The sequence below is a fragment of the Amborella trichopoda genome, chromosome 9 (assembly GCF_054954075.1).
Source record: "Amborella trichopoda isolate Santa Cruz 75 chromosome 9, AtrichopodaSantaCruz75HAP2 v2.0, whole genome shotgun sequence".
Classification (NCBI taxonomy): Eukaryota; Viridiplantae; Streptophyta; class Magnoliopsida; order Amborellales; family Amborellaceae; genus Amborella; species Amborella trichopoda.
The window spans coordinates 7,596,197-7,616,799 of NC_142344.1; the positions used below are offsets into that span (position 1 = coordinate 7,596,197).

General features: G+C 37.3%; 1 protein-coding gene across 5 annotated transcripts; it reads left to right on the plus strand.

The window, feature by feature from the left end:
• The first annotated feature begins 2,741 nt into the window (after window positions 1–2,741).
• LOC18424105 (ATP phosphoribosyltransferase 2, chloroplastic) lies at window positions 2,742–17,440 on the plus strand. 5 transcript variants are annotated; one of them, XR_002279265.2, is made up of 13 exons: window positions 2,742–3,074; window positions 4,262–4,321; window positions 6,565–6,678; window positions 8,200–8,265; window positions 8,373–8,480; window positions 8,577–8,660; window positions 13,929–14,030; window positions 14,127–14,240; window positions 15,254–15,334; window positions 15,462–15,581; window positions 16,401–16,544; window positions 16,736–16,794; window positions 16,992–17,440. XR_002279265.2 is itself a non-coding variant. In XM_011630598.3 (12 exons), exons 1-11 carry the CDS (start codon window positions 2,778–2,780, stop codon window positions 16,494–16,496), a joined length of 1,242 nt encoding a protein of 413 aa, XP_011628900.1. In that variant the 5' UTR covers window positions 2,742–2,777; the 3' UTR covers window positions 16,497–16,544; window positions 16,992–17,440. The 5 variants fall into 5 exon arrangements, 4 of the variants coding, with proteins under 4 accessions (XP_011628900.1, XP_088703734.1, XP_088703736.1 ...); XM_011630598.3 differs by lacking the exon at window positions 16,736–16,794; XM_088847608.1 differs by lacking the exon at window positions 16,992–17,440 and having other exon boundaries at window positions 16,736–16,827.
• Window positions 17,441–20,603: the final 3,163 nt, after the last annotated feature.

A 20,603-nucleotide genomic window follows, 5' to 3' on the forward strand; every position in this document is an offset into this window, starting at 1 on the left:
GATTTTTTTGAAAATTTGTTAATTTTTTTTTTAATCCATATTATTGAAAGAGAAAATGAGAGAGATGATGATTCTAAGGCCACCCTATCCCAGCCATATTATTCACATATCGAGTCCCAACAGCAACAGTGTAGGGATGAGCAAGACAATGCAGGTGAGCATGAAGGATGGACAAGCTTCGGGGATTTTAGATTGGGAACACAACAAAACACTAACACTCAGGGATTTGAGAATAGTCAGACGCCTGCTAATATCGATGATTCGTTTTTAGATCGAATCAATGAATTGTTAAACGAATTCAATCAATGGCACCAGCGTGACCAAGAAGAACAATAACGTCGTCTATCATTTCATTTTTAGATCATATGTTACTAATTTTATGCTTTATTGTAGTCCATGTATGTTGATATACTTATTCCATGAGAATTCTATGTTTATCTTTTTGTGTGATGTAAATTAAATGCTGAATGGGCGGTTCATGTAGGGAAAGAACATATCAATATTCGCATATTCATTCAAAAACATGAAAATTCTTAATGGAGTACCCTCATTTCTTATTGAATTCCTAAAAACCAATATTTATAATAAATTTTAATAATTTTTTCGAATTTTTTTTAAGCTTTATTCTGACCGATTTACCCGATTTCCGATCCGAATCGCCGATTCGCCGATCCGGATAGGTTTTTTGGGTGCCCGATCCGGGTCACCGATCCGTTTTTTAAACCATTGGTTTAGACTAATTCTAAAATCATTTATGAGTCATTTCGTATTTCGGGTTAAAAAAGTTTATATTGTCTACAAGTTAGATTAGAAGGAAATGTAGGTGCAGTATCTTGTATTTTATGGTAAGTGTGGATATCGGTTTGGTGTCTATGATTTATTTTTATTATTATCATAAGTTATTTGTCTATATAGACAAATTTGTCATATGTCAATGGATGCAGAGAGTGCTCTTTATCATCATGTATGTTTTTATCTGCGAGTGGCCTATTATGTTCTTTTAGCTGATTGTTTTTTGTTTTTCGTTTTTCTAGCAAAGATGTGAAGTTTTTGTCCATTATTGAAGTTTGTTGATATGTTGATTTGCCTATTATAGAATTGTGAATATCTTATCGGAGCTTTGCCATTGAGTTGTGTTTTCGACTCTCCGCAGAAGACCAACTGTCAATGGTTGATGTGTCTCTCTCACTTGAAGACTTCTCTTCCATTACATTCTCTTTCTTTGTTTTTTTTTGGGTAATTCAGTAGAGAAGACAGACCCGTACCCGCTTTTTTCAATAGATTGGGGAGTTACATTTTAAAAGTGCTAAATTGGGGGTGTCAACGGTAAGAATGGATACCATGATGTGGTAACTGAGTGTGGAGATCCTACCACCATGACCCCAATCCTTTTTCCTTAAGTGGTAAATTATATGGATTTGAGCCCATATCCTTGGATGAGAACGAAGTCAAATACCTCTCCATAAGGCTTGGCAATACTACCGCCAGGGCCTAAACTACTCTCGTTCTCTTTCTTTGTTGATGTCACAGACCTAGGGTCGGTGTAATGTCACAAACCTATCATGGTGATCGGTTCTCCCATTGGAGAAACATTCCCTATATCTTGTAACCAATTATGTGAGTAATGGCCTTATGGCATTGATTTAAATTCTCGATAGCCCACAACATTTTGTCACAACTTTTTTGATATTATTGTTTATTGTGCTCCACTATCCACAAGTGCTTCAATGTCAAAAGGATCTGCCTACAAGAATGCAAGTTCTTACTCCTGTTGGCTCCTTAACTCCAGTGCTTGTCTATGATGCTCCTTAACTGAAATTGCCCCATCATATTAGAAACATGCTGCAGGAGTTGTTGAAGGGATCTGATTTGGATTGAATCGCAAAAGATCATGACTGATGTAACGACATTCACGATCGACTCTATAGAAGATTTGTGCCGAATTCATATGATCTCTAACATGAGATCCTAAGTAGGAATTAATAAATAAATTTAAAAAATTAAAAATAATAATTTTAAGAAGAAACCATTTAGATGGTTAGTTTCAATTATTTTTAAATAAAACACCCATTTGCATCCGTCTTTGAGATGGAAGGTTTACCCCTCAAGGGCGCAATGCGTCCAATTTCTTATTTATATAGTATAAAGTAAGCACTTTATGTGAAACTCACCTTTATAAAAACTCCAACAAAGACTAACTAGAGAAAGGTTATGTTAGGTCATCACATTATAGATTATTTCATAATTGTATTCAATAAATTTTAGGCACTTATATACTTTTATTTTATACATAGATCATTTTTTAGGAAGAGTATTTTTGCTAATGAGCATACTAACGATATTTAATGTTTTATGTGGACAACGTCATATCCCATGAGAATAGTTTTATACCACTCCTAAAGATCAAAAATACATATTAAAAAATTATTCCGTACAATTACAAAATACTCTGGTGAGCACCCTAACGTAACATGGAAAATGACAACAATGGTAAAAAATAGCAATAAACATCCAAGTTAGATGTTGATTCTCAAATGTGAGAAAAGATTGGAAAATATAGGCATATGAGTTTTCCTCCTACTCAAACGTGGCCTAATGGCCTTATTTTAGGCACGCACGTGTTGTTCACGAGGAGTCCCAATTAATACTCAGTATTCATATTAGTACTACCAACCCGATCTGGGAGATGCCCTAGATATTCTCCCTCTGCGCTGCTCACATTACTGCCCGTTACACACTCTCTCTACAATCTCTCTTTCTCTCTCTTCCGATACGCCATGGCCGTCTCATTTCAGCAACTGACTTTACCATCGGCCCCAATTTTCAAGCAATCTTCAAATTCGCCATTTCAAAAGCTCGCACCCTCTTCTCTTGTACAGTTGCAGAGGCGTGCTTTTTCGGGGCCTTCTCTATCGCCGTTTCCAAGCATTTTGTGTTCTGGAGTTTTTGCCTGTGCGTCTACTCTTATTTCAACCGATGCAGTTAATGAGAAAAGCTTAAAACAAAGGGACTGGATCTGGCTTGGCTTGCCTAGCAAAGGTCGCATGGCCTCTGGAACTCTTGATCTCCTTAAGGTTCTCATTGCATTTTCTTATCCTGTCATTTTGATTTGAATTTGAGTTCAGTCTTTCGCTGTTCGCAATTTTTTTTTTGAAGAATGTGGTTTCCTGGGTCTACTTGGGAAATGATTGTGAATTGCGACTGGGACTACTTGGGAATTGTGAATTGCAATGAATTGGGGTGATTTTTTGTAGTTTTCAGTTCTGGTCACAGTAACAATTATATGTGTTCCTCAAAATATCTTGGAAATCTCGTCCTTATTGTATATTGATTGGGTTTATTATCAGCAAGTTTATAATTGACAAGTGAAGTTATTGAAAAGTGAAGTTTTTGAAGAAGTATTGTTTTCTTTTCTTTGAATGATTGAGAAGGCAGTTAAAATTTTCAAATTGTATCTTTTGGATTGAAAAATTATTGGTTTTAAAAAAAAATATATTGTACGGTTGTCTAAATTCATGATGAACAGATGAAGCATTACTTGCATGGTAAGAAAAAGGGTGCAGTTTGTACAGAGCCTAGGCTATAAACAATCAAAATTAGAGCCTATCTTCAAATGGTGTCAAGAAATGTGGTTTCAATGTTGGAAATCTTGTGATAGCCTTAAAATGTATTTCATCTTTATTTATACAGTTTAAAGCTTAAAAAATAGTGTAAATCGACAAATCTATGAAAACTTGAAAATCTTGAAAATGGAAGGTCCAGAAATGCGTTACAAAATACACTATTTCCAAAACTTGAAATTCATTTTTTTCTCATGTCCATTCTTCTTGATGTCAAGATGATCAATTTGAAGATATTTGGGCATCAAAACAACCTCTTCTAGTGAAATTTTTGTCGTAGGCTCCAATTTGATTGCTTAGAGCCTCGGCTCTATATAAACTTTTCCCTAAGAAAAATGTCAGAATGAAAGTTGGACTTATACAAGCTCTCATAAGGCCTTTAATGGCCACATAAACCCAGAATGATTCAAAGATACTACTTCAGGCCTTTAATGGCCACATAAACCCAACACAGAAATGCTATTTATTGTATGTATTCTTGTTGTCAGGATGATTCAAAGATACTACTTCACCGGTGTAATGGCCGATAAATTGTTAACTAGGTTTAGGCGTCATTAACTGGAGGGGGAACACTTGGTTTTCTTATCTGACAGCTTAATGAAATTAATTGATTGAAATTGTTGGTTTGTTTTGTGGAGCAGGATTGCCAACTCTCTGTTAGACAGGTGAATCCTCGACAGTATGTTGCTGATATTCCTCAAGTGAGCTCTGTCTCTCTCTCTCTCGCACACACACACACACACACATACTTTCTCTTACTTTTCATTATTTGAATCATTTTGGCATCGTTTATCTCATACTTGAGATTAGGACCTTTAGTAAACTGTAAAGGTCCTGGGTTTTATACCTTGATTTTTCATGGTAGGACGGCCCTTAGTAGGTTTTGACATTGTCAGTACAAGAGAGTCGTTGTAATGCTGTGGTCTCGGCCACATGGCTGGTGATTCGATACTAAACACTCCGAGAGTGGTCAACATGGAGACTAGGGATGTTAACGATCCAATTGTTGAATGAACAAGCCATAGTAATTGGACAGCTTTGAGGCAGCTGAGAATGGAACCCCGTTCCTTGGTGCCAGTGTTGGAGCCCGAGTCACTCGGGCTTGACATCCTGCTGATCTTGGAGCCATTCACATTGGAACCCGCCGAGTCTGGTCGGTTCCTATTATTTCATCGGCTGGATTTGTGTGACTCCTTGACAGACTTGGCCGAATCCATCAGACCTCAATTGGGATGGGAACCCTAACGAGTCCCTGTTTACTAACACTGCATCGGAATGAGGTTCCAGATTCCTTCTCTTTTTATTTGGACGTAGTGCAGATATTACTGGCAATATTGGTATCATGTATCTTCAGAAACCATTTTCTTTTTTAAGATAATGTTTATCTACCAAACGTATGTAATACTGCAGTTATACGAGGGACTATTGTAATTGATCTAAGTTTTTCTTTTGCTGATAAATGTGTTTATTCTATAGTTATTTTACTTTGGGTTTTGTGCTCAATCTTTAATTTTTATTGCAAATTTTCTTTATTCCTTTCGTTTCTAATATCTTAAATGATTGTCGCAAATTAAGTCATCCTGTGGCTGTTTTGTTATAGATTGTACTCCCAATGAAGTTGGTGATATACTTTTGCAAAATTTGGAGCAATGTTATGAGACTCGCCCGAATTGAATTGGACTTGGGTGAGTTACTTGGACTCACCCAATGGGCAAGGATGAGTAGGGCTGAGTAGGGTATACATCCTACTTCTATGAGGTAAGGTGTACACCACTTGGGGGAGTACCCCATGGACTTGCCAGAGCAGTTCAAGACTCTGCCGAGATACCTTGGACTCGGCCAAATTTTGTCTTAATGTGCAAGGCATGTCCGAGTCTTGCACGTAAGCTCCATTATTGGAGAATCTACCAAGGAGGTAAACAATCCAAACTTTTCTGGAAATTTATGAGAAATATTTATGCTTTTCACGAAAAGAATTGATAGCAGAAATTGACTGGGGTCTATAAAACCCCATTAGGACCACAAAAACATTCAAGATCCATCAAACCCTAGTTTTTTTGAGTTTTACATAGCCAAAAAACCAGTCCAGCATTTCTTGTCATTCTTGCTCGAATCTCAGTCTTTTGGACTTTTTCTTGATTCATTTTGTACTTTAGGGTCTCATACCAAAACCCTCTATCAATTTGCTTCTAAAGATTCCTGCAATAAGAGAAAGAGAGAGGAAGATCTTAGAGAGAGGAGCTGTGCCACCTTGGATATCAGAGAGAGGTAGAGTGGCTGTGCCACTGTAGAGAGCTTCTATGCTTTCAATGAGAGAGAGAGAGAGAGGCCCGTGGAGAGGTTCTATGCTTGCAATGAGATATATGATTCAAAACCCTGAGCTTTTTATTTCTCAGATTTCCATTGGGACAGTGAAAACCAGAAAACCCTAAAACCATGACCGATACAGAGAGAAGGACATTGCCATACGGAAGAAGGGATTCTTTCAAGAGAGACCACAGTGAAAGGTATTTCTCAGAGACAAACCACATGGAATGGTATTCTCTGGAGAGAGAGAGGGGCAGGAGAGAGAGAAAGTAAGAGATAGGAGCCGAAGGGACTTTAGGAAGATGTGGTGAAATGGAGGCAGCGTGCTGGGCACATGGCCAAATACCCGCCCCCCTTCTCTTCTGTTCTTTGTTTTATTTTATTTTATTTTATTTTTTAATTTTTTCAACTTGTGTTCTCAGGCAGGCCACTCAGACTCGCCTGAGTAACTCGGCTACGGCCAGGGCTGAGTTCCACCCTGGCCCTAACCGACTTTTAAACACTGATTTGGAGATAATATGTACATGTTTGCTGTATGCAGCTTTTGTGATCCCATACAAAAATCTTCTTAAAAACAGTTTGACTTTAAATTTTTTGTGCATTTATTGTAATTTAATGGCTTAATTGTATTATGCAGCTCTCCAACCTAGAAGTCTGGTTCCAGCGAGAAAATGATATTGTTCGTAAACTAGTGTCAGGAGACCTGGACCTTGGTATTGTGGGATATGACACTGTCAGTGAATATGGACAGGTGCGGCCTTTTTCCTGTGATATGACGAGAACATCCTCTGTTATGTAGAAGAATTTGTATGATGAGATGATTTATGGTACTACCTATGTGATTTATCTAATATTGATCCTTTTGTTTGTTCTTTATCTTCTTATTTGTAGCCTGATTTAATATTTTGCAAACTTGTGTTTGATTAATATTTGAATGCAACCAATCTCTTGCATCAGCCAAGGTATCCTTGTTCTCCTTGATGATTTTATTTTGTACTCAGTAGACCTTGTTGTGCTTGATGGTGAGATCTAACTCTTCACACTGAACATCCAATTTGTACCGATCTTTGCAATACAATGTATAACCTCTTTAATTTTATTCAGGCAACAATGAAGAATTGTATGATGTTTTCCCTTGATAATCTTATTAAAAAACTCTCATATATCTACTAAATTGCAATAGTTCAAAGTACCAAGATTCCTGTCGATGAAAAATGTACTATAAATAAGTTGAATTAAGACTGAGATAACCTTACTGGACCATATCCTCATTGTTTCCCTTGAAGTGGCATTATGAGGTTTGCCAGAGATAACTTTCTAACTAGATTTGACTTTTACTTGGAAGATGATGTGGTAGAACTATATTTGAAAATTGTAAACATCACGTGTGATATTTCCTCTAGTTGCTCGGAAATGCACTTCTACATGTTTCTTCTTCCCATGAAACTCAAGATTTGAAGCCGTTTGTGTGGTGGCACTGACGACATAAGACTAGTAACATCTGCATTTTCCAAAAAAATATGATTTCCATTAGCTCTTGTTATATTGCCTCTTTAATCGGCACTCATTTAGCTTAATTGGAGTGTCCACCATCTTTTATAGGTGAGTTTGTGCGCTAATGCTTGATTCTTGAGAATACTTCTGTGAAGGCACAATATATTTTTTTGATTGACTTACCCAAAAAAAAAAAATTTGTTTGATTGAATAAACTTCCTTGATTACAAAAATGGATTCGGTATGTCTAATATATTTTATCTGGTAATGTGACTACAACTGTTTTCAGAATTAAGTATTTGCATGGAGTCGTCCCATGCGACAAAATCGGCATCAATGACTGCATGCAGAAATATGACCTGCATTGAACACTAGGGAATGTATCTGAAATAACTGCTCTACGTAATCTCTCCTTCTAGAAATTGTGATTATACACTGACAAATATATACCACAGATATTAGTTCAATGAGCATCCATATATCTAATAGCAGGCTGCTCACATGCAAAGTCTCTTTGAAGAAATTCATTCTTCATGTTGTATGAGTGCAACAGTTGAATAGGTGCAACAAAGTTAGTATTATAAATATCCACACTACTGTAAGTCTTGTCAACCCACGTGCACCAAGTGTTGTTTCCATGGAGGAGATACTCGATAGTCTTTGGAGGAGGAGAAACCCGATAGCCTTTCATGTGTGTATGTGTGTGTATGTTGTTTGTTGTTCATTTATAAGAAAATGTATTCATTTAACTTGTGCTAGTATGATTTTTTTTAAGCAGGGTAGTGATGATTTGATTGTGGTCCATGATGCTCTCGAGTATGGGGAATGCCGTTTGTCCCTTGCGGTAAAGTATTTATCACTTGGATACTTGGCCATTGAACTTAGTGCTACCTTTTATGCTAAAATCATATTTGGTTCGTCCACTACTAATCAGAGTTCATATGTACTCAGATACCAAAATATGGCATTTTTGAGAATATTAATTCCATAGATGAGCTGGCACGCATGCCTCAATGGACAGAAGAGAAGCCCCTACGTATTGCAACGGGATTTAGCTATGTATGTTGCAAAATTGCATTGTTTAATACCTGATGTGTTACTGGATGGGTTGATAGAAGAAGGGTTTAAGCATTCCCTGTCGGCTTTTCTTTGCAGCTGGGTCCAAAATTTGTTAAAGAGAACGGATTGAAACATGTTACTTTCTCTAGAGCTGATGGCGCACTTGAAGCAGCTCCAGCGGTAAGAATTTTTTGTTTTGCTTGTTTGAAAAATTCTTATCAAACTTTTGAGGTTCTTATACATGTCAATTGCACTGTTAAATGTTCATCTAAGGACATGGTTTTTACTTGTTTTCTATGTTCATCCTTTATTTGTATATGTTGTTTCGTGGCTTATGGTCTTTTCAAGTAACATTTAATGGGTAGCTTGATGTCTTCAGTTATCACCTTTCCTTGCACTTCATTTTTACCATACATCCCACGTCTCAATGTTTCAGAGAAAATTACTCAAACTGAAATATTGGATTTCCTTTGCTCCTAATGATCTGTAAAGAGAAAAGAAAAAGAAAAAGATGCAATACTAGATGCCTGCCTCATTTTAATGTTTTAGATCTGATGTCTTTCTACTTGGATTTTATTTATCTAATTTTATTAAATTTTTTATGCATCATTTTTCATGTTATTTTTGCTTGATGGATTTAATTACTCGTATTTCTGAAGCTGAGTCTTTAGTCTGATCTGTTTGTAAACTTAACCTGCGTATTTACATTGCAAATGTGATATTCTCTATATTTGAATTACTAATGACCTTTATGATTTTCATGCCATTGGATTGGACGTTGGGCTTTTCCCCAGGTATTCTATGGATGATTCTTGATAAGGGATCCATCTCAAATTTCTAAAGCTAGATTTTTGAATTTTTTCACAAGGTCTCTGTATAGTGTATTTGTGATACCTCATCTTCTTTGTGTTTCTTCTCTTCTCTCGGTTCTTCTTTAGTATTCCATGAGACCCATGATCCATCCCATGTGTTCTTTTAGTATTCCTTTGGTAGGAAGCCTCAAATACAACTTGTTTGTTTCAGAAAAAAAGGTATTTTAAGAAAGAATATCCAAAAGTGTCAATGAACTTCATTAGCCAACTAATGATTAGGAGTTTGTATCCTCTTGATAAGTAGCTGATAATTGATGGTTAGAGATGTACAAAAGTTTATAGAGAACCACACTTTAAGCATTTCTTGCATTTCCCCTTACTTGAAATCGAAACAACTAGTGGAATCTAAAGTTTGTACAAGGAGCCATTGTTAAAAATGATACAATTGCAGTTGAAAGTTGACCTCACTCTGGTCACCCTGTTTCTCTAAAAAACTTTTCCCAGTTTTATTTGTTATTTATGAAAAATTGTCAGTTTTCATGAACAAGCTCGTTGTTGTGAAACAAATTTGCAATAATACTTAAAGATCTGAAAAATTTGGATAAAATTCCTATATTTACAAGCTTTTTTTTTTTTTTTTTCAAATATTGGGGTTTCCTTTGGTGATGTTTACTTTCATTCTTTTTTTTTTGGGTTAAATGGGAAACTTATTTTCATTAACCAAACTGACCTACAGGTGTTAGTCTTTAACAAAATTGAGTCTATTTACATCAGACCCCCTAATATAACAAAACAATGTTGTCACAAATGTGGTTTTGAGACCGTTCTCTGGCAAGACCATTTGGGCTTCTCGTTAGCTTCATTCCATATATGGACTATGGACACCTATACTGGTGAAACGTCTTCAAAAATATTGTCGAGATTCCAAGGGTACTTCTCCTTACTACTGCCCAAGCTGACAGAATTATAGGAGTTCCTCTCAATGACAACCGAATTCCACTGAACCACGATAATAAGAGACCAAGCATTGGAGCTGCATCTTTGTTGGGGACCCAAATACGTCATGAACACTTTCCTATTTTGGTCCCTCAGAATGTTCAAAACCTGCAGGCCCAGGATTCCTTTTGGGTTGCCAACGAAATTTAATTTCACCTAACCCTTTTGTGGAGGAGGCCACTTGTCAGCCCTGCTTGCCTTTGGTGTTTTTGTTCTTGAGGTTTCCTTCCACCGTGTTTCAAAATCTGTCATCGGAAGATCCCAAATTTCCCTAAAGGATGCTCATGTCACTACTGTTGTCTTAAGCTGCTCTTTATTCTATAAACATCCTAGCTCTCGTCTTTGAAAGATCTACTATGTCTTTTCTGGTACAATAGCCATTGCACTACCATTAGGTATAGTCTCCTAAGAATGATAGCTTTCTTCGGCAGTAGTGGAGTAAACTGCTCCAGCAGCTCCTCCATTGAGTGAGGTTCCACCCTAGTGAGATCAAACAACCTTAAGACAAAATATCACATTTTTGTAGCCATAGGACGATTTCCTGGTCTTGTTTTTACGTCATACAAACATTCATAACCAACGTACCTCTATTCTCTAGTAATCAGCAGTATGCACCTTCTCTAAGATCATCAACCATAAGAAAGCCTGGGTTTTAGGAGGCCCAGTTATAGTCCAGATAATGTGATTCAGAGAGCTGCCTTCTCACTAAAAGCACGTTTTTGATATGCTGACTTCCAAGAGAACTCACCTTTGGGGTTTGGATCCAGATTGATACATCAGTGAACTTAGGTTAATCGAAAGCTGCTTCAATCTCTGGAGCAAAGCTGTGAAAGCCTCTGTCTCTTTGTCCTTTAATGCTTCTCTGAAGCATGGTGTCCAAATAGCATGATATCCCCATCCTTCCACAACTTCAGCAACTATGGCCACTCGGATTGAGTGCCACGGCAGCAGCTCTGGGTATGGTCCACGAAGTGTTCAACCCTCAATCCAGTGGTCCAACCAAAAATCTTATCTTTGAACCATCACCCATCAGCAGTCTTATATTGTTAGTGTTAGTGAAGATAAAGTTGCAGCTGTTTATGAGATTCCACACTCCCAAACATCTCCCTTTGCTTCTCTGCTCCTTGACAAGCCAATTAACATTATTGTACCCGTGTTTTTCTGCCATTGTTGTTCTTGTTGCATTCCAGCACCATCACCACTTAACCAGAAGAGCCCTAATAGTTCTTTCCAGCCAGGAAAGATGTTCAGGTCAGTCCGCTGATTCAAGGGATTGGTCTGCTGATGAAAGTGAATTATTCGAATCCCCGGACCCCCTTTGTTTTTTGGTTAGCAAATTTGATCCTGAATTACTAGGTGGAACTTGTTTCTTTCGAAGGATGCACTCCAGAGAAGGCTCCTTATTAACTTCTTGAGTTCTTGTACAACTGATGTAGGAATAGTATATGGGGACACAATGAGACATAATGTATCGGCAGATTAGCCAATGATGATATGTTTGGTATTATCCTTGCACAGAAAGATAGATATCTAGACTTCCATGCCACTAGTTTTATGTGGTATCTCCCCAACACAATCACCGACAGCTTTTTTTTGGGTTTGCCCAAGCACAAATGCGGCCCCAAAGTATTTGTTTGGTAGCTGATCAGTTACACATTTGACACAGTTCGCAGGAACTTTTAATCCCATCTAAAATAGCAATCTCCGTTAATTTTGTTTTGGACATGGACATGTTAACTCTTTTATCTCAGTGCTTCTCTAAAACATATAGAAAACAACCACAAATTCTTCAATTCCTTAGCGCTTGCATTGCACAAAATTAATGTATCATCTCCATACTGCAGATAAAAAGTTAGTGGCCTTCGAGGTGTAGTTTTAAAGCCTGAAATCAACCACCATTATATGCCCATGTAACATTTGACTGAAGGATTCGTCAACAATCGAGAATAGGAAGGGAGATAGTGGATCTCCTCGCTAAAGTCCCTTGGAGCTCGGGAAATTCTATTTTTCATCCTATTTATTAAAACCGAAAAGTGTGCCAAATTCAAACAACATAAAATCCATATTCCTGCATATTGTGCTAAAACCCATTAATCTCATGATATCATTGAAAAGTACCCAATCGACCCTATCATAAGCCTTCTCTAGACCAACCTTGCAAACCATCTCAGGTACTCTGTCTTTATGCCTAGAACGAATGTTGGGCGGTATAGTAAGAGATTACTTGATCCCACACTTCTCTCAATTTACAAGCAAGCACATTTTTATGTATGTTATAGACGCTCTCCAATACTTCTATGATCATCGCATAATAATAGAATTAAAGGGGAAGTTTTATAAGACAACTATAAGACCAACCATGCTTTGTGGGATGGAATGTTGGGTAGTCAAGAAACGACATATCCATAAAAATGAGTGTAGCTGAGATGAGAATGTTGAGCTGGATGAGTGGCAAGACAAGAAATGAAAATTCAGAATGAATAGGGAACTTAGGGGTGGTGGACTAGACAATAAGATGAGGGAAAATAGATTTAGGTGGTCTGGGCACGTGCAGCATTGACCTAGAACAACACCAGTTAGGAGGAGAATTTGGTTCAAGTGGAAGGCTCTAAAAGGGCAAGGGGAAGGCCCAAAAGGACATGAATGGACGTAGTGAGAAGAGATATTGTGACTTATGGTCTAATTGAGGGTATGGAGGGTGTGAAGATTTATCAGTTTCTGAGAAAAAATATCCTTTTCCCTTACTACAGTGGGTATGGGGTTATGTGAACTTCCACAAAACCTCTTGGGCAGTTTCTAACAGCTTTGTGCATCTTTTTAAATTCGACAGTATGCATGGGAGGAATACACATCAGTCTTAGGTTATCCACCTAATGTTTCCTGTGGCAGAGGTTATTAAAAATTCACTTTTGGGCACGTGTAGACAAATTCTACATGAATGTTCATGGGAAACTTGTTTCTCCATGTATGATGTCTGCTACCCATATCTTTCTTTCTATTGTTAGTATTAGTATTGGTATTAATGATCATAAAGTCGAAATCAGCTATGAAATTGGGTTTATTATTGCTTATGGCTAATCAAAAGCATGTTTTCTACTTTTACTAATAAGAACATGTTTCTATTTAATGTAGTTGTACTTTGTTATTCGTTTCAAGTCTTTTAAATTTTCTAAATCTTGCTTTTTCATAGGCTTACCAAATTTGGTATTATCATCCAATGGAGTATGGTATATAATACTTTAATTTGTGCATCCACCATCCATTTTGATAATGGATAGTGGAGATTAGCCATAAATGCATGAATGTGGAGCCCTCTGTTTTTTAGGTGCGCATGCCCAAAGGACATGGTATGCTTTCCCTATGACTTTTTTCTCCTTTTTGTCTCTCGTTTTTTTTTTGGGTATATGGATAGGTGCTTCCTCTTCTGATCTTTTTTTTGTGATAGTTTCTTTCCTTATGTGTTAATGCACTCACAACTTGTAGTTCTTTCAATAGTCAACGTATTAAAAAAAAAAACAAACCTTGTAGTTCCTTCACATCTTCTCATGGCTATGTTTTGCTTTGCATCTTTGTGCCTTGACTGCATCTCTATGCTTCTATCTCTAAGGTGTATATTCTTCTGCATCATTGATTTCTGTAGATGGGTATAGCAGATGCTATCTTGGACCTTGTGGGTAGTGGTACTACACTGAGAGAAAATAACCTGAAAGAAGTAGAGGGCGGGGTTGTGCTAGAAAGCCAGGTAAGCTCTTTGTAAGCTCGTATTTCTCTATTGGCCTTCCATTTCCTTAGGATTCTTTCATTTTGTGAGGTTTCCCTCTCATGAGAAGTCGTTCAGGGTGTTTTTGTTGCAAGCAAGAGAGCATTGATCCAACGGAAAGGTGTTCTGGATACTGCACACGAGATGCTGGAGAGATTTGAGGCTCATCTTAGGGCACTCAGTCAATTTACAGTAAGCCGCATTTGGAATTACGTTAATTATGTTATATTTTATCTTCAAGATTTACCAACACCGTATATGATTCAGATACCAACATTGATGGGATATGTTTTTATGTAGAGAAACTTAATATGAATAAAAAATAAATTTATGTATGAGAGAGTATGGAACATCTTAAGTTATAGTGTATCTAAAAGAACGATATATCTAAGCTATGATATGAATATAATGGTGATATAATTAGATATATATATTGTATATGCTATAATTGTATATGATAAGGAAATGCTGCTTGCACCCATGGTTTTGCTGTTCCTACCAGACGTGTAGGATGATAGCAAAGAGAAATAGTGGTTACTATTGCAACCCATGTTTTTTGGTGAGAGCAGCAAAAAACATGGGTGACAATAACATTTACCTATGTCGCACTCGTATATTTTTCTTGTGTGTTATGTGTTATGTATTAGTTTTACCCAATCAAGATATATGTGTGTATACAGATGTGTGTGCATGCATGTTGGTGCTCATAGTGTGAGGGCAATTTGAGTGATGCATATGTGCATATTTATCCTCTTATGGGAGAAAACATGTATGCCTGTGTGTGTGTGTGTGTGTGTGTGTGTGTGAGAGAGAGAGAGAGAGAGAGAGAGAGAGAGAGAGGTTTGTAGTTGCTTAGATAATCAACCAAACCTACCCATGATAGCTCTCTCTCTCTCTAGCCCCCCCCCCCCCTCCCCCTCCATTTACAAACAGTTAATACACACTGAACTACTATGCATTTGTGTGTGTGTGTGTCTGTTTGCGTGTATTTATTTTTATGAAGAATGAATGGGTATCAATTTTTTGGATTGGAAACATCTATGCTTTCATTCCATCGATTTCAGAAAATGTGGAGTCACATCCCCACTCCTTGTATATTGTCCATTGCTCTGTTGGGCATCTTAACTTATCATGGAGATAAGTTTTTTTTTTTCCAAATGAAGCAGACTTGTTGAAATTCACTGTCTAGTTGTGGATCATGGCAGGTTACTGCTAACATGAGAGGGGCCAGTATAGAGGAAGTGGCTGAGAGAATTCTTAATCAGACCTCCTTTTCAGGATTGCAGGTGAGAAACCTAGAAACCTTATATGTTTCTTAAAATATCTTTTTATATAATAATTTATGTAATTCCACATATGAGCTGCTTCTTTTATAGGCCATGGTTCCCAATTGTTTTTAATTGACTAATGCAGGGACCCACTATAAGCCCTGTCTTTTGCAAGAGGAATGGACGGATTGTGACAGATTACTATGCAATTGTCATCTGCGTACCCAAGAAGCTTCTTTATAAATCTGTCCAACAGCTAAGAGCGGTGAGTTGCAACCTCTCCTATGCATCTTTGATATCATAATTTAAGCATTTACTCAGGGCTCTCCTTAAGTAGCACATGGAGAAATATATCCCTTTTGTTTGAAAGTCTTACGACCAAGAGATATTGGAAAAGAGGTGAAATCATGAGTTTTTTCTTTCTATTTTTCTGAATTTTTATTTTTTATTTTCTTAAGACAAGAATGGATGAAATTCAAAATGAATACATTTGGGAGAATTTAGGTGTGACACCAATGGGCGACATGACAAGATAAAGTAAACTTAGGTGGGTGGCCATGTGCAGATCAGATCTAGTCCATCCGCTGTTAGGAGGTGCGAGTGAGTTCAAGTGGAAAACTTAAAAATGTAAGTGGTAGGCCCAAAAAGACATGATTGGAAGTAACAAGAAAAGATATGGGGACTTATAGTATCATTGAGGGTATGGTCCTTGATAGAGCATAATGACAGACTAGGGTTCGTGTAGCTGACCTTAATTAATTGGAAAAAGGCTCGATGAAGATGATTTATATCATTTTTAAAAATAAATCATGCTCTCTTATATATAGAGTGTTCGTATAAAAATGCTATAAAGGTAAAACTGCAAGTTTTATATAAACTTAAGACATCAATTCTCTTTTTCCCTTTAGTTTACTTTTCAAGTAAATTTTTTAAATATTTTGCTGTTCTGTAATTGTTTTTATTTTATGTTTTCATTGTGATCTCTTGGAAAGTTTCAGATTTTAAAATATCTTTGAAAGTTACCTTGCCTTGAAATTCCTGAGAGCAAAAGTTGTTACTATGGTTTTCTTAACTGTTTATGTAGATTGGAGGAAGCGGGGTATTGGTATCTCCCTTAACATACATTTTTGAAGAAGAAACATCTCGGTGGCACAAGCTTCTTGCTGAGCTTGGAATTTGATTTCTGACTCTTCTCAAATCATTCTTCCATTACCCGCATTGTGTACTAGTAAGTGGTCCCCTTCCTTTATTTATTTATTGTAAATTAGGAGTTTCTCTCTCTAGTTGAGAGCGGCTGCAGCGAATTATACTTATTGTTAGAGGTTCCAACGCCTTCCATTCTGATGTTTGATCTGTTTTGTATTGTGAGGATTGGATGATCTGTTTATGTAGCTAACTTGAAACATTAGTGCCATTCAGCATCTGGATGAAAAGCACTACATATCATCTTCTGTTTCTGTTCGTTTACTGCTTGCTGAGTAAACTTCGAAACCCAGTGACTTTATCTTTAACTTGGAGGTTTAGTTTTTACAGATAAAGAGATCCACTTTAGAGAGAGAGAGAGAGAGAGAGAGAGAGAGAGAGAGAGAGAGAGAGAGATTGAAATTTGATCTAATTGTTTGATTGCATAGGGAAGCGGCGCATCATTATAATTTGTTCTTTGCCCATGCTGCAGATAGCAACAGCTTGTGAGGCGTGAGTGCGTGCTCTGTTGTGACCTCACTAGTATTATTATGCTTAGTTTGAAGAAGAATATCTTCCAGTGGAGTGCTTTTACCTCAGATTAGGGAATTTATTAAAGTAAATAGAGCATAATGAATTTGGGTACATTGCAATCGATTGAAAGTAAAGGTGAATTCTCTTTATTTTCTGGGGTATGAAGGGCTACACGTGGATGGTGTTCTCTTCGATAGACTTTGACCGCATAGAAACCGGGTCCGGGTAGGCTTTGCCTTGATGCTTCAGTGGCTTAACTTCTAATGGATTCTAATGTTGTATATCTAAAGCGTTTTGGAGAGCAAAACTACCCCTTCTGTATTTAGAGTAGGAAGAAGTTTGTATGAGGTTGCAATTGTATACTATAAAAAGGTGAACTCAGTAAAAATGTGTTCCGAAGTTGGAAAACGTCCCAATTGGTCATCTCGAATTTGAGATATATGAATATATATAATAAAAAAAAATGAAGTCTTAAGAGCAATGCATCTTGTAATCAGTAGTTGTATTAATAGATACGCTCGATTTGCACTAGTTTTGAAAACTTAAATTCTATAGTTAGGATACAAAGATTTTCAAGCTATTCTAAAGTTTTTGACACGAACTATATTTTTCGGCAAAGTTTGGAGTTGTCCCTGTCTCGTACTAGTGGGCATTTTACACAAACCTCACCCTCTAGAGTTAAATAAAATTTTCCCTCTTACGCTAAAATAGTATGAATAATCTCTTTCTCCTAACTTCTAATGATGTGTAGCTAAAGCCTTTTGTAGAGCAAAACTACCTCTTCCATGGATTTAGAGTAATGGACAAATTTTTTCATTTTACTCTAAAATTTATACATATAATCTCTCTCTGCAGTGGGGAATTTGTGGTCAAGGTTTTAAATTTCCTATATCGGAACAGAGCTTAGCATATTCCAAAACGAGAGATTAAAGGAGAAGATTTGACATGTTTAAGGAAAGGAAAATTGTTTTGGGCCGTATTGCTACAATGTGCAATGACAAGGTATAAAGTATCCATTTTAAAGATAGATGCAAATAGGTGGTCCATCTAAAAGTAATTAAAACTAACGGTTCAAATGTTTTTTTTATAAAATTCTTATCGTTATTTCTTAAAATTTATTTATATTTTTATATTCATGATCTCCGTGTTAGAGATTACATGTCCTGCCTGAAAATCCATCTCAAAAACACATTTTTAATAGTCGCTCATAGGAACCGTGTCCTTAAAGAAATATAGTTTCCACATGTTTAAAGAAAGATATCGTATTCACAAGATACTCAAATATTTTACAAGTACCTTTGTTATACGTTGACACTTTATATAGACTTTTTCCTTGCAGGAATGATGATCACCCCTTTTTTCGGTTTTTTTTTTTTTTTGGGGGGGGGCGGGGGAGGAGGGGGAGAAGGTAAGCTTCCTCTTTGTGAGGTTGGTAACACTAAAAAAAAAAGAAAGTAGGAATTTGTAAAGTAGTGGCCAATCGAGTGCCTTGGTATTGTTGCTTTCACTGATTAATTAACTCATTTTGTCAAAAGTGACTCTTTATGCGAGAGAGAGAGAGAGAGAGAGAGAGAGAGAGAGAGAGCAATGGCAATGGCAATGGCAATGATGCATAATTGTGTGCGTGGGGGTTTTGGGGGGAGTGTAGGTGTTGGAATTTGTGGGTTGCTGGGATGAGTTATTTTCACCACATTGTGGTTTTCGTTCTTATTGATATCACCCTACTAACACATTCAGAAAGCTAAAGTTTAAAACTATTTGAAAGAAACGGGTAGAGCCTGTCTTCTCCATTGAATTACCCAAAAATAAATAAAGTTCTTTTCACCGACTATGAAATCATACTTTGAGAGAGAAAGAGGGAGGGGAATGCTTGCAGAAGGTTCTTTTCACAGAGCATGAAGTCATGCTTGGAGTAGGAGGGCAGAATTGTTCTTCTTGAAAGGGACTCCCACTCTGGTTTGTTTCAAGACTTCCAGTGACATCCATTATCAATCTTTCCCTATACATGAAAAGGTTTCATGACACACTCTCAAGTGTTCAGCCACAGGCCAAAAAGTCATGGCCAAGAATCAGCAGAGAAAAAAAAGCAAAAGGCGACGAAATGAAAAGATGACATACCTAGGACCCTAGCCTAGTGCCCAGAGTCATAAGAAGCCACAACCCACCCTTTTCCCAATGTGCTTCTAAAGCCCCAATTGTTCCAATTAAATTGACCAGCCAACCATAGTTCCCCAATCTCTCTCTAAAATTCTCAATTATTATTATTTTTTTGGACAATAATTCTCAATTATTTTGATTCAAAGCGCTAAGAAATAGAAAATATTGAGTTAGGAAGGAGCCAAGAAACTGGACATTTAAGTTTAATACTTGTTTATCTACACGTATATCCATATCTACTAGTTCCCATATGAGGACAATTACTACTCGTACCTGTATGAATTAAATACAAGAGTTCATTTAATGATTTTTTTTAAAAAAGAATTAAACAGTAGAGAGAGAAAGAGGCGAGAGAAAAATGGAGCTTTCAATGGATGGGGTCCTGCAGGACCCAATGGGCCAATGTCCATTATTTTGTTTTTGGAGAGTCAGCGGTTTTCTCACTCTAAAATTTTTGTATTATTGGAGGTCTAGTGGACCAAGTGGGGTACCCCCAACATCAAAAGAAACCATAGAAATTGACAAAGACGAGAGCATGGAATCATGGCTTATTAGATTAAAAGAGTTCAGAAGCACTCCCATGCGCCTCTCATCACATCTTCCCTTTGTTTTGAGTACTTTTTTTTTTTAAATAAAGCGACGAGGAATAGAAGGTGGTGTAATTAAATATTTGGGATATTCTCCCCATGTGGGAAACCCTGGTTTCTTTTTCCCTGAGGGAAAATGGAGGGTGAAAGAGCAGAGGAGGTGTTAGAATCTCTAGTAGGTTGAGACTCTAGAGAGAGATTGGCTAGGACATCTAGTTGGTAGAGAGAGAATCTCTAGTAGTTAGAACGGCTGCCCTTTAAGGTAGAGAGAGAGAGGGAGCATCTCTTGCAGTAGAGAGAGAGAGCATTTCTCGAAGTAGAGAGAGAAGCTCTGGTCGTTTGAAGAACGGGTGCCTTTTAGGTTGAGAGAGAGAGAGAGAGAGAGAGAGAGAGAGACAAAGATCTCTTGAAGTCGATGCTTACTGGGTGAGATCTTGTAGAGAGAGAAATTTGATATTTGGGGTGGTCAGGGCAGACAGAGATGGAAAATGTGAAGATGTAAGGCGAAGAAGTCTGAAACCATGACGGATTTTGCCGCCGCGTAAATTGGGGAAATGGCTTTTATGGGCGCAAGTGGAGTGCGATCTCCAGGCCGCTTTTTAACAGGAACTATGGGAAATAAATGGCATCTGAGTGGGACTTAATATCGAAGGTGTCCCCTTTGTAAAATATCCTTCGCTGACGGTATCACACGCGTTTGCGATCACTCCGGGTGTTCAACTGTCGTTTTCAGGTGCGGGAGGACTGAGAGAACAAACAGATCTCTCTCTCTCTCTCTAAGTTGTAGGCATCTGATATTTGTACAAGGCACGCTACTTTTGTCCATG